The 15,008-nt window shown below is 41.1% G+C and overlaps 1 protein-coding gene across 2 annotated transcripts in view; it reads right to left on the reverse strand.

The window, feature by feature from the left end:
- Positions 1 to 495: 495 nt before the first annotated feature.
- Positions 496 to 15,008, reverse strand: part of shroom1 (shroom family member 1) — a 29,707-nt gene continuing 15,194 nt past the window's right edge. For both annotated transcript variants that reach the window (XM_072662331.1, XM_072662332.1), the window contains exons 2-8: positions 8,037 to 10,741; positions 7,907 to 7,956; positions 7,125 to 7,685; positions 6,437 to 7,012; positions 6,038 to 6,161; positions 5,551 to 5,823; positions 496 to 3,771 (exon numbers count right to left, since the gene is read on the reverse strand). In XM_072662331.1, the coding sequence (XP_072518432.1) occupies positions 3,517 to 3,771; positions 5,551 to 5,823; positions 6,038 to 6,161; positions 6,437 to 7,012; positions 7,125 to 7,685; positions 7,907 to 7,956; positions 8,037 to 10,574 (4,377 nt within the window). In that variant the 5' untranslated portion in view covers positions 10,575 to 10,741 and the 3' untranslated portion in view covers positions 496 to 3,516. The remainder of the gene's footprint in view (positions 3,772 to 5,550; positions 5,824 to 6,037; positions 6,162 to 6,436; positions 7,013 to 7,124; positions 7,686 to 7,906; positions 7,957 to 8,036; positions 10,742 to 15,008) is intronic.

A 15,008-nucleotide genomic window follows, 5' to 3' on the forward strand; every position in this document is an offset into this window, starting at 1 on the left:
ATACAAAGCCAAGAACAGACCAGCCCCTCCGTACTTGATAGCAATGGTCAAAAGTCGATCCGCACCAAGAGCCCTTTGAGTCCCAAGTACGGCTCGGCTCGACCCGCCATCCTTTAAAATCCACGGAAGACAAGCGTCCAGGCTTTTTTCTGTCCTGCACCGAAGTAGTGGAACAAACTTCCTCTGGGAGTCGCTCGCAAAATGCAGACTGAAGACCCTCCTCTTCAGAGAGTACTTGGGTGAAGTGTAGTGTTGAGTATTGTGATCTCCAGATTGACTTTTGTGTTTAGTAGTGTTTAAGCTTACAGGTATCTTTTGGATCCTAGCCAATTCAAACTATCTAAGGGTATTTTCTGAGTAAACAGTGAAGCTCTTTTGTAAGTGGCTCTGGATAAGAGCTTCTGCTAAATGCCTTCAATGTAATGTAATTGTTATTTTTGTGAGGTGTTTAACCTTCTCAAAAAACATTCACCAGACATGCTTTGAGTAGTCAACGAAAAAGTCTTATTTATTCACATTATACCAAAAACAACGGAACTCATACGGGCCACTATACAAGCAGTGCACCGAAGTGCTTTGAAGAGGAAAGGGAAAGATAAAGAGTGTTTAACACAGCATCTGGACACTTCAGCACACAATGACACACAAATATACACTCGCTCTCCACCTCCAGCCTCCAGTCAGGTTGCACAACACCCTGGCTGGCTGAGGTCTACAACAGCACCAAAGCCTAAACCACTGATGAACGGCAAATGAGCAAAAGACGAGATGTAGTGCTCAACACTTCTCTACAGAGGCTGCCAGTCAAATTCGGGGAGACCTCGCCTCGCCTTTCTTGGAGTGGATTCCTTTCACTGTTACTGTAATTGTTCAGGTTTTGCCATGAATTAATGCGGTGGGTGTATTATGCAACACCTTCATCTTCACACTGCTGACATGCCAAGGAGCTAGAACCTCTGTCCGACATTCCAGCAGTTTAAAGTTGTTGCAAATCAAACCACCACCACCCCACTGCAAAATCAAAATCCTGCTCATTAATAAGCCATATTTCTTATATATTATTTACACAGACAGTCTAAAAAGATGGGAGTCTTTAAACATTTGACAGGCAGGGTACGTGACTTTTCGCGGCAAGAATGTGGCGCCTTGTTGCTGGTGGGCTGTCGTGCTTGTGTGGAAAACACTAGTGGTCTTTCGCATGCCTCTGGAATTCCTCGCGGCCGAATAAACACGGGCCCTTGAGAGAAAAGGCTCGCTTAACCTTTGGGGGTCACCCGCCGTACAAAAGCCAAAACAAACATCCATTTGTTTGTCAGACGAAAATGGCAAGCGGCTAAAAAATCTTCACAGAAATGCAGAGGAAAAATAAATGTGTAGAGGCAGCTGTGAAGCATGTGATCAGAGATACACTCCTATATTTGAGTGACTTGTGTAGACAAATGTTCACTAACCACAGTCTAATTATTCTAGCCAGATGTGTCTGTGTGTATAATTTATCTGTACAATAATCCGAATGTAATGGGGGAACTATTGAAGCGGGATCAAGTGGGGAAAAAAACCCTTAAAACAGCATCAGCATAAAGTTACACAATGTAAATACAACGAAATACAGCAAAAAAAAAAAGAAAAAAAAAAAGAGAAATTCCTAAGCACTTCATATTTGTTCACTGATTCACATTCACAGACTGAGTAGTGACTGCTAAATAAGGGGTCACTTCACTTCAAGTGTCTTCATAACTGTACAAACAGAAATGAATAAAAGATATTTATGATTAAAGAAATTTATGACATGGGCTGTTTTGTTTACTTTCCAAACAATGACAGTAAATTACTAGCACATTGTCCTATTGCTGCTTTTCTTTAAGTCTGGCAGTCCAGAGCATACAAGGTGTTTTTTTCCACTGAATCCCATGACTAACTGAAGCCTAACTGTGTTCCGAATCGGAAGAATTGTAGTGATTCGATCATGAATAACAGATCATGATCACGTTCTGAACGAGTGAGCGAATTCAGCAATTCATTAGCAACACTAAGGTAACAAAGAGTTAGCTGTATTTGGCCCCTCTGTCTTGTGTCCCTGGCTCTCGCTCATAGCTTGCGGTGACCCGTATGGCCAGATGGTTTGTTGCATTGTTAGAAAAGGAAGGAAGCTGCATGTTTGACCTGAGAACGAGAGACAAGAAAAGCTCTTCCTCTCAAACTCAAAAGGTTAGCATGAGCCTTCACTTCTAGTCACTGTGCTGCCCAACAGCTTGGAGTTAGTTGGATAGTTTATTTGGATAGTTTATTTGGATAAAAGTGACATTTGAAGCATGCCGGTCCTATAACATCTCTTTAACCCAACGAACCATAGGCTTATTGTTCAGTTATTAGAAACTACTGTGAATCATGTGAATTAACAGTTGCTTAATTTTGTGGAGTCCCACAGGGTTAACTTTTAGGGCCTATAAAACTGATGTTTATAGTGAGAATAATGTAGTTACAAGACTGAAGAACTGATATGTGAGACATACAGGGTCTAACGGCTTAAGCTAAGGACTAAGATTCAATAGTGAGTTCTTCTACCATGTAGCATGAAAACAGGAATAGTACCTGTATACTGTATCGCTGCTGTTGTAACAAAATACTGAATCCCTGAAAGCTTTATAAGTGTGGGAATTATCTTTATTACATAGTAGATGTTATGAGATTTATTCTAGAATGCTTTCTGTGGGTCATGAATCATCATGAAATGTAAAACGCAGCTTTTTCTCTTAAATAATAATTTAGGACTCAGTTTTCATTTCTAACAAATGGACCTTTGCTACATTTGTCATGCTGATCTGCTACGGTCAGTTCAAGGGAACATGATCCTTCCTAGTGAAATAGCAGGACAGAAGACTGTTGGACGACTAAAATCACGCTTGTGGATTTAAAATGTCAATGAAAACAATTAAGACTTAAATGTTAATAAACATAAATATACATTAAGGGACGTTTTAATGCTATCGTAACTGTAAGACCAGTGTTTTTAAGGTTAGAAAAGTACGTGCAGTTACATTCTCAAAGTGCTTTCTTTTTGCTTATGTTACTTTTTTTGGTCTTGAGTGCCTTTCGAGTACAAAATAAATTAAGCACTACAAAAGAAAAACAAAAAAACAAAAACAAGATAATTACAAAAAAGCAACAGGTGGCGTGCTCCTTATCATTTCTACCCTTTCTGTCCATTATTATGCCCAACTTAAAGCTTTTCAGAGTTTCCAGAGTTGCACGGCTGAGATGTGAATTGAAGAGCACCTGAAATACAGGCATTATAGTGTAAAATAGTAATACAAAAGAACAACAGGGGGAAAAAATAATAAATCAAACTTGAACAGGTCTCTTACTGCCGCTAAATTGATGAAGCCAGTTCAAAATGTACACTCCGACAGCATGAAATCATAACCAGTCTCAGCACTGAATAGCTGTCTCCAAGCTGGGGGTTGCAGGCTGCGAGTGTTTAGTGGCAGAAGAGAGAGGGAAAAGGTGTGGAACCTCTCACGGAGGAATGCTGTTCAGCAGCGCCTCCAGCTGTTCTTCCCCCAGACGCTGCTTCTCATCTAGGTCTTTCTGGCGAATCAGTAGCGATGCCTTAGTCTGGACGAAGCGTCGGTACTCCTGCAGCTGGGCGTCCGTCAGCTGCTTGGCGAGGAAGGTGGACACCATGCGCTCTCTCCGGTCCAGATTATCCTTCAGGTCCTTGGCGTCATCCCGCTGTTTGCACAGGAGATGGTGTCTGTTGTCCAGCGATTGCTGTTGTAGGAGAGAATGAGGGAGATGGAAAAGTTCAGAGTTCCTGCACTCTCCAAAACTATGCCCCAATTCTAAAAAAAAGTGTTCTTCTTCTAATCACTGTATTGAGAGGTCACCTCATACCTTATGTTTCAGCAACTGAGAGTTAAACTAGACCAGATGTTGTCAGTTCAGTTACACAGCATTTTGGTCGATGGTATGTGAATTGTAAAATGCATACATTTATATTTGTATAGAAATAAATATTTAATTGTAATGTCTGTTTTAGATGCAAAACACCTCATGGACCTGGCTTGTTGTTCACTCACTCACTTTCTTCCCCACTAGGTGGCACTGTGTGTACTTGCTTGCTTACAGTTTACTCATTAATGTATTTAAAAGGTTTACACTTAATAGGTCAGGTAAAGTTAGTTTAACTAACTTTGGCATGAAAAAGTGTGAAAGTATGAACATCTACTGTGTTGCATCAACATTACAGTTATGTAAATACAGGCAATTACTCTTTTCTTATTACAGCTTAGGAGTATGTCAATTTCATCATTTCATACAAAAAAACAACCAAAAAAAACTCTGTGACCCCTGGTATGCTGGTGAAGGAATTACTGGAAGAGAAGTTTTAGACACTCCGGTCTGAAGCCTGCTTTGTGCCTTGGCTTGAGCACAATGTACAAACTGCCTTAAGTCAATATCATTGACCACAAAAGTCATACATTAGTTTTGTGAAGCGTTCGACACGCCCCATTCAGTGTCATCCTCTAGTATTCAGAGAATGTCAAGGGTGGGACAAGGGTGCTCAAATATTTGTCACCAGAGGGCAGTGCAGATGCTAAACCCATCGAAACTAAAGGTTAGTTTCGGTGATACGCTACCAGGAACTGCTGATTAATGCAGCAGGGCACAGAGTGCAGTGGCTGGACGGTGAGGAGCAAGTCTTTCACTTTCATCTTAGACCTGGTGGAGAAGTCTGCAACAGAGAGTCTTCTAAAGAAAACCTGCGTTCTTGAAAATTTTCAAGCAATTTTCAAACACATTTCATGCACTTTCAGTGAAAAGGGGACAAGCCTTTGCCAAACTCTTGCCTTAACCACCACTCACTTCAGCATTGGTTCCTAAAGCAAATCCCTGACACACCCAATTCAAATAATCAGGTGGTGAAATGACTGATAGGTTGATGAACAGCTGCTCTACAAAAGCAGAAAAAACATCCAAGGCAATACTTTGTGCAGACCATTATATAGAACATCTTAATATTACCACTGAACCACATGGAATCACTAGTCATATTAAAAAAGTTTATCTAAATCTGAAAGATGCAGACATTATAAACTAGATGTTTTGAGATATTAAAATCAACATTTCCAGTCTTTGAGAGACATGACTATATTAATTAATAAACTTATATAAATATAATCCATGTGCCATCATTTTAGTCAAATTCTATTGAGGTAGACATTAACTGACTCATTATAACTCCATTCTTGATGTTATTAAGCTTTCCTGGACATCTACATGCATCTACATAAGTCATCTACATCATTTTGTTAACCTTTCAAGTTATTTGTAACCTGTGACATTACACAGTTGATGCACTTTTCTGAAATCCAACTGGTTCTATTTTACTGGAAACACTTAAATTCAACCATTCAAACTGTAGTGTACGGACAGGTGGACAACAGACCCGTTAAACCACAGCAATATACACCATGCTGTCGTAACTCTATTCAGGGAAACAAAATATTTTGAAATCTAGTGCCAATTCTATGCTTCCAGCTTTCTCACCTTCTCCTCAGCGTCCGTGTTCTCGTCCACAGTGCTGAGGGCGTTCTGCACGCGGGCCAGGCGCGCTGAGAGGACCAGCAGCAGGTTAATGACACGTTCTAGGTCCCCAATGAACTGAGTGTAGCGCTCCAGCTCAGACGGCACACAGCAAGCGCTCACCAGAGCCTCCATGGCAGCTCCCTGTGCCGCGATCTCCCTCTCCTCCTCCTGCAGAGAAGAACGCAGGCCCTCCAAGGACTTCAGCTGCTTCTCAATACAGGCTATCATCTGCCTCTGTGTGACAAGGTTGATAACAAAAGGAGATAAAAAATTTAAAAATAATAATAATAAATATGTATATAAATCATTTATTACATGTACATTTGAAAGCCTTTCTAAATGCTGATTACAAACATCTGAACAGGGCTGTAACTCCGGTCATGAACAAACCTGTTGCTGGGTTCTTATGAACAGTAAGCAAAGAGTGAAGCGGCCAGCAGTCACGTACCTTCTTTTCTGTGATTTCACCTCCTATACTGCCTGGCCCATGTTGCTGTTGAGCAGTCAGAGAAATGCCATCCTCTTTTGGTGTTAGTGAGTTGTTTACTATATCAGCATTAGTCATCTCAGAGCTTGAAAGAAGAATGACAAAGCAAAGGATGAGGAGGAATCACACAGACACGCACATCTACTGTATATTATACACATAGTCATATGAGACAGTCATATGAAAAACAAAGCACACCCTCTTTGAATTCTTTGGTTTTACAGATCAGGACATAATAATAGGCAGTGTCTTAAAATCTATCATTTAATATTCATGTGATTATGATATCTCAAAAGTAGGAGCATACACATACAATACCATAAACAATATACAGGACAAATAGCAATATCTCATATTTACCTGTGTGAAGTTGGGTCTGGGGTGTCAATTTTTTGTTCTTGCTTTTTCTTATAGTGTTCTTCCATCAGAAGAGTGTCCTCCGATAACAGCTGCTCCATTAGCATGAGTGCGGTTTTCCGATTGGTTACGGGATATAAAATGCGAGCTAGCGACTGGTCGGCTGAGACCACTACATGAACCATCGTCTCCCACCAAGTTTGGTCTTTAGGACCATCCTCTTCTAGTTTCTCGGCCACCAGAGGACCACATTTCATCTCTTTTTCTTGCTTTTCCTGATCCCCATCGTCCACTGGGCTGGATTCAGTGTCAAGGTCTGAAGGGTTAGGGGTGGTTTCCATCTCAGCACTTGAAGTAAGTGGTGTGCTCTGAGGATGACCAGTGGCTGCATGTTCAGAAACTTCACCTGCATTACTGTCATCTATCTCAGGTGGCAAGTTCCACAAGCTGGGCTCTGTTGTGACCCCAAGGCTCAGGGATACTTCATTACCCAAGTTATATCTCATCTCCTCACTCACATCTCCGGCGGACTCCTCAGCCTTCATCACGGACTGCTCTTGAGGAACTGCCTTCATTTTGCTAAAATAAAGTTCAACAACAATGAAACCCAACAATGAAATATATATAAACTTATATATAGAGTATATCATGTGGTATGATTTGCAGAAAAGGAAGTAAATGAAACAAATACCTGACACCCAGGTTGTTTTCACTAGCTCCTCTCGGAGAACTGGCTGGAGATAGGCCTTTGTCTTCTCTGGCAATACAGTCATCACCATACAGCATCATTTGGGGTTTGTCAGCACAACTGGGCACGTAATTAACTTGGGCAGAAATCTCTAATCCAGTAGAGGCAGGGTAGGAACCACATGATCTGGTCCTGGAGTGGAATACTGTGGATGGGCTTTGCCCTGAACATGGTTCCTTAGATAACCGATGTCCTGGGGCAACCTGAGCATTTTTCTCAGAGCCAACAAGGACGACACAGTCTTGCTTGACTTTTCTTTGGGTGTGTTCGTGCTTCAAAAACCATGAACCTCTCTTGTCTCTGTCAGACACTACGTGTTTGTCAGGAAGCTGATGTAGTTGCTCTGAGCTCTTGCTTAGCACTCTAGGGCTGATAACCTTTGACACTCCAAGTTCCTCCAACGATTTCCCTCTGGGAGCCATCACTCGCATTCGCCGCTGGTCTGGAACTGATCCTCCATAGTGCTTAGAAACCGGTACTTCTCCTTCCACACTAATCTGGGAACTGAATGCACAGGACTTATATTTAAAATTGCAGAAAAACAAACAAAATTGCTTAAAAGCATTTGAAGTCTAAATACCTATTCACAAAAATTTTAATATTTGTTAAAAATAAGAGGAAAAATTTCAAGACAAAGGATAGAAACGGAGAAAGAAATCTCACCAGAAGGAAAAGTGTAATTAATTACATATTATAAATGATATACTGTATAAGAAAAAGCGTACCTTGAGATGTCCTGGTCATATAAAGCTGAGGGCTCAAAATGTCTGTGGATCTGTACAAAAAAATATCATGTTACAAAACAAAACAAACAAAACAATAAAGATTTCCATTATGTTAATAAATCTACCATACCTGATGGAAGGCGCTGGCTGCTGAAGTACCGCAGGTTCTGAAGGAGAAAGGTTTCTCTCGCTCATCCAGAAGGTTCTCCACTGAGGCACATAACGGTGGTGACGGCAGACCCTCTTTCCAGCTGGACTGCTGTGACTGAACACTTGATTGGGCAGAGATGGACTGGGCAGATCTGGCGGAGCTTGAGTCTAGAATGCGACCTGCAGAGAGTGGCCGGAGAAGCTTCTTCTTGGAACCTGCACTGGCTGAATGAGGTCTGGGACCCCAGTCTGGCTGCCTTCCTGCGGTCGAGTGCCTCTGGCTGGGCACCTGTGGAGCTGGCTGCTGAGGCTCAGCCGCTTTGTGGCCAGTTTTTCTTTCCATGTATGCTACCAAGGCCTTTTGCTGAAGGTGCTTAAGAGTGCTTTTTGAGAGGCTGGAAGTTGACAGAGCACGTCCCCGTGTCTCAAACATCTTTCGTCTGGTGGCGACCAGACCATGTTCACCGGGATTTTCTTCTGAAAGCAGTACTTCACTTTCGCTGCCAAGGGATCGGCAGGTCATATGTATAGGTCTGTCTGCCAGCTGATGTAGTTTTTCTGGCTCAGAGTGGGAGAGTTTTTTCTGTGATCGTGTCAGACGCCTCCTAGAGCCAATTCGGGCCACCTGTGGCTGTGGAACGTTTTGCGGCTTTGCGGTATCCTTCTCAATCTGTTTCTCAATCACTTGACTAGGGTTCTTTAAGGAATTCTGATCTGTTTCTTGAAAGCCGGGCAGGTGGTGCTGGATGGGGCTTTCCAGCTTTAAGTGCATATCCTGTGAAGAAGGGGCTAAAGGTGTGACAGAGAGCCTCTTGTCAGACCACTGCTCAATTCTGTTCGGCCAAGAGAGCTGCAGATCCTTTCTTTTAAATGAAGTTTCTCTTAAAACCTTACTTTGTGCGTCCTTCAGTTTTTCTTTGTAATATTTTTTAAAGGAATCATCTAAGGTATTGCATGGGTAGAAAAACTCTTTATCTTTTAATTTCTCTTCTTTAGACACGTCACTATGAGGCGAGTCACCACTGAAAGACTCCTTGCTTCCAAACCTTGAGTTTTTGTCATTTTTGACCTTGTTTATGAGGGAAACCTGGCTGGCTCCAGTGAGGTGATACAGAAGAGGGGTGGTCTCTTTGCTGATCTTATCAGTAGGCACGTCTGCTAAGAGATGTCTTGTCAATCTGGTTACAGGTTCATCAGTCTTTGCATGACCTTTCTGGTTCTTTTCAATAACAGCCCTATTCTGAGATGTGTCCAATGTTGGGAAGCTCTTCTCTGGGCCACAGTAAAAGATAGGGTGATTGGCAGTGTGCTGTCTACCTACATCCACACTAAGGAAACTCTGGGCATCCTCCAAATCGTCTACATTCTGGGAAGCTTTCTCGGTTTTAAAGAAATTGTTAAAAACAAGGTTACTACTGGGAGACTCTGTTTCTTCATTTGGTGTGCAAGACTTTTTTTCCTCTTGAAAGAAGAGTTTACCATTGGCTCCATCAGGGCTGCTTGGTTTTCTCCCGTCAACATTCTTAAACATGCTTTCCATTGTACTATGAGACCTCTGCTGTTCAGCTTGCCTGTGGGGTTCTGTGCTGGACCTCTCTACCACACACTGTGCCTGTGGGACACTGGACTCGGGCGATTTGTACACGCCAGTGACAAAATAAAACTGCCCTTTGTGTTGAATACTTCCACTGATCGTGTTTTGTGCCATGTGCCAGGAGCTGAGTGCACGTTGCTGCTCAGTGACCGAACCCCCATAAGCTGAATGCAACCTCTTCTTTTGAATTTCAGACTGGCTGCACTTCATCTGTTGTGAGTGTTCTGGCTGACTTGTCTGCTGGGGCAATCGGCTTAAGACGGTTTCTGACTTCGACTCGGGGATCTTATCCGCAAGGTCTTGCTTCAGTTGGTCCCTCTGATAATGCTGCGAAACTCTGTAGCCAAAGACAGGGTCAGGTCTTGGACCAAAGGTTTTGGGATTAGTCGTCTGGGTTCGAAAGGAGGAAATGTCTGCGAGTTGTCCCTCAGGACTCTGGCGTGCCCTTGAGGTCTCAAGGTTCCTAGTGGTTATGAAGCTATCGAGGCGGACAGGAGGTGGTGGCGGTGGTGTTGTTAGAGGGGCAGAAGATGCTGGGGGATCTTGGATCAGGTGGCACCCATTGTTGTTTTGATGTTGTTGATGATGTGCAATGGCCTCCATGGAACGGTACAGCTGGTCTTGAATCGGACTCTTTGAATCTGAATTGAGGACGCTGGAACCATATACAGCTTTCACGTACTTGAGATCTGCATAATGCAGGCTATGTGGGTGGAAATCGTCTGACAGAAAGGGTGAGGGGTAGTCAGGTGCACAAGATCCTCCAGAGAAAGAGCTATAAGCAGAATCCCCTTTGCCGTGTTGGTGAGTGTACTGGTCTATGCTACTAGTAGACTTCGCAGGAGAAAGTCGACTGCCGGGAAGACCAAGAGGGTACAAGTCGAGGTTGCTCATTCTCTCAAAATGGAAACTGTAGGAATCCATCTGGAGTGCAAGCTGGAAACATGGATCCAAGTGAAATGAAAGACAAAGCACATTTACTTGCTCACTCGATATACTTTCAAGTCATATCTCCAGCCTTCTTTATTTAGCATCCAGTATTGGTTTCTCAGTATCTTCCCAGATCAAAAATGGCAGGACTGCAACAGTTCCTAGAAACAAATAAACACATACACAAATTATGGATAATCGAAATGTACATTATGCTACTAACTGCATCTTGTGACACCTCTGAACACTGCATTTATCAACAGCCAATGATTCAAAAATTTGCAGACAGTTATCAAGTTAATGAGCCATACTTGTAGTGTGACTAATTAGGCAATCTGTTTCCGTACGGACTCTAAAGTCGCTGCCATTAAGGTCTAGATAATGAAGGGTAAGTATTTTACACTGACTGGATGAAAATTTAAATCAAGCTTTCATTTACTCTTTTTTACACCCATGATGCTAACTGGCTCATTTTCACCCTCTATCAGCATGCTACATTTATTTTCATTAACAAACTGATTAAAGCATCGCCTCCAGCGAATAGATTAAATATGGAAACCAATCCGTGCAACTTAGCAGTTTCTGCTAGTGTCATTTGGTTTGTAATGGGAGTTCAATAGTAGATGAAAGCTCTCACAGGCTGAACGCTCTCTGATATAACCTGATCTGGCATTCTGCTGTGTGTTATTACACTGCACATGTAGCTCGGGGCATCTAGTGTTGACTAAAAATAGCATGCGTTTGTGTTGGATTCTCATTATTGCATGACCACTGGCCAACTGACAACAGTAGCTAACTTGTATATAAGCATCAACCTTTATAATGGAAATGGCCAAATAAATAGTTTTAATAATTTTTTTTTATTCATAAAAGAAAGTATCCAAATAACCTTTGAACACAGTGCTTGGTACGGATTGAACCCTGAGAACGCCTCCCTGGTGCAATTAATAAAATCTCTTGCTGTATTGCTCTTCCGAAAGCCACTGCCTACATTTATTGATCTGTCACTAACAGTGCACGGTCAGGGTAACCTAAACGCTGATGATCTTTATAGAAGGTCTGAAAGTGTATTTAGATAAAAACAAGCTTCACTTCAACTTAGATGTGTACACTCAGCAATTAAGAATAAAAGACTAATATTTGCTAACTAAACTCTCAAGTTCACAGAAAAACAAGCCCTCACTTACTGCATGCACAATAGACTGCAACAGATTTCCTGTGGTGTCCGTTAAGAAATGTTACAATAACAGACTACAAAGAAGCAAAGAATGAAATGAAAGATGCCATCTGCACCAGCTTTAATGAGCGCCTGGAAGTGCAAGTCTGGGGTAGTGGTAATCAAAAAATGCCTGGAATGCCATTTCAACCTGAGTGAAATAATTTGGGATTAATCATGTGATAACTCTTAAATGGATTGTGCAGTTCTGAGGAATTATATGCCACTCAAACATTTATACTAAATATTAAAAATTGGGGCTTTTTAATGTTCTAAAACATGAAAGCTGACATTAATCTTAATTTTAGCACAAAATGCTGCTACAACCTTTCACCAGGGTCTGCTTGTTAATTTGCCAGCTTTGCCAGAAAGATAAAGCCCCTTATGAAGGACATGCCGGTTCCTATTCACAGTTACAAACAATTACTCTTGCTGCAGTCTCTTTGCATGCACCTGCACAGGTCATGCAAGGCACAGGAGATAAAGAGGGTAGCACTGCCCTCTGCAACTACAAACCATATAAAACTGTACAGTGGAAGAATGAGGTTGATAAGACACCACTAGTGCGTGATCACGAGGCAGAAGGAACCTGATAGCTTAATTGGCTATTCACTGCAGAACACTGTGGCCTAAATTCATATTTTGCAATGTGGACACATGGGTGCTCATGTGCGAGAGTGAGAGTATTCATAATGATCTGGGCACGCACACACAGGGAAGCACTCAAGTGGAAAGGTTGGCATTGAGAGCCTGTGACAAAACATACAGAGGACAGGATCACTGCTAAGGACAACTGTACTTACACAAACTTCCACAAAGAAGGGAAATTAGGCATCTCCTCAAATTAGACCTATTATATCGGCTGTTATAAAGAAAACATTTTGGCTGTAGTTTCTGTACAAAATAATGATCAGGTGATGTAGGCTATGCACCTGACTAAATAATAAATATTTATTATTATTATTATTATTGGTAAAAATAATAATAATAATAATAATAATAATACTTTCACTGTGCAGGTGATAATAAATATCTTCTGCCTTACCAGAGTTAATGGCTGGAAAGCCCAAGAAAGACAGAAGAAATGGTTAGGTATTCCGCTTCGATTCATTTTGCAAAAACATCCTGGAGGAGCCGTCTTCTGCTACAGACGTGTTACTTGGGCAGCCAGCACACAGTGGAGTTCCAGCGGGCCTCGCTCTCCTCAAACCCTGCTGGGAGGCCGGGCTTTGCACGCCTGTGACGTCCTCCCTGCAAACGCACAATAGGCCCAGCAGAGGGAATATTTCACTGCTGATAATGGTGTCTGAAGAGGGGAAAAAAGGCCTCACATTCCTGGCTGGCTTCAAAGAAAGAAAGGGCCTGGGCGCCATTCATTCCCAGAGTCCTCTGCACATGGAGAGTTGCCAAGCAGGAGGGGAGGGACTCTTCAGTAGAAACCCTCACTCAGAGAGGTGACCCCCCCCCCTCAACAGGCCTGGTCATCCAGCATTGACCACTACTTCTATTAACAATCTATTTTATGGTCATTAAGTCATAGGACCAGTACTTTACTATATTGTAGTAGTCAAGTAACTTGAGCCAAGCACAAGCAGATGGAAAGCTGAAGCAGAAATATGAAAGTCGCCTGCATTTTACAGTAGGTACATTAAGCTTTACTCCACAGTTATCATAAAGGATAGCGTTACCGTAACTTTAATAACATTCGTCTAATTTGTCTTATTTGACACATTTCCGATTTGGTGGTCCGTCTTTTCTTTGGACCACTGCATTCCAAAACCCCAATGAGATTCTTTAAGGTCTTAACAGCTACAAGAACGTGCACTGATCCAGAACGTAATGCGTAGTTAATGCGTCACAGTCTTGGACTGTTTCAGTAAGATTCACATCCACGCCAACACCAATGAGATTAACAACTACAAGCTATTCAGTATAAACATGGTTCCTACCTGAACATGCAAACCCCAAAATGTGTGTGTGTATGAGGCCATTTCAGCTGCTCCACTGCACTGTTGCTCATGTCTAACCATGTACCATGAAAAGGTCCTGAACAGTTATGTATAACTTCAATTTTATTCTCCAAGCCAAACCAAATTATGTACATTCCAGAAGAAACCCGGCCGACCCGCTGATCCTACAGGTGTGATGAAATTACTGTCAAGATTCATCAACAGGCCTGTGCAAAGGAATAGAAACTGGTTTTGAATCCAGATGGTGGTGGTGGACAATTTTGATGATTTTTTTTTATTTTTTTATTTTTTTGTAAATTGTGATCATTTTTGGTGTTTTTCAGAGTGCACTGTGGATATTGTTAGAGCTTAAAGAACACTGACCAACTGCACATTTGATTAGAAACAGCTGTTTAATTAGATATGGTTCAGCAGATTCTCAATAAATCACTGTACTCTGTATAGGAGAGTTTGAACAGCGTTTTTAAGAATCTGCTGCTACTGATGTGCATTTTGTCTGCATGTCAAACTATTGCGATAAATACTGTGCATTGTAAAATTGTCTTTAAACATCATGATATAATGTGTTTCCCAAAGCGCCCAGTATGCATCCATACTGCACATGGGTAGTAAACTGAAACTCAATGTGGGCAAATAATAATTGATTTTCTTTTTAATTATTATAACTATATTTATATTACTTGTAACAATATTTGTTAATAAGCAGACTCCAAATTGAATGTGGCCTCTTCCGGTTCATCTTTATTTTTTGTTAGTTTCAGTTTAGTATTTTTAGTTAAGTTAGTTAGGAGAAAGAAATACAAACAGGTCTCATACAATTTAAAATGCACTAATAAATCTAACACCAAACAAACTAATAAATAAATAAACACAAACATGAAGAAAATATGAGTAACTAAATTAATGTGGGATGTAATTTTTGAGTAAAAAAATAAGGATTCTGGTTCTATGAGATTCTTGGGCTGTCCTGCATGAAACTTTCTTTTTAAGTCTACAGATTTTCAATTATGTGTCAGTCAACGTTTTAGAGCTCCTTTTTTTTAACCATTGTCTACACATTGTCTTCTGGTGTAACAATTCTAATAAGTGTATTTGATTCAGATATTAGACAGAAAACTAAAACTAAAAATAAACCTAATTAACTGTTATCATCTTTAATAATATATATATATATATATATATATATATATATATATATATATATATATATATATATATATATATATATATATAATAAAAATA

The sequence above is a fragment of the Salminus brasiliensis genome, chromosome 18 (genome assembly GCF_030463535.1).
Source record: "Salminus brasiliensis chromosome 18, fSalBra1.hap2, whole genome shotgun sequence".
Classification (NCBI taxonomy): domain Eukaryota; kingdom Metazoa; phylum Chordata; class Actinopteri; order Characiformes; family Bryconidae; genus Salminus; species Salminus brasiliensis.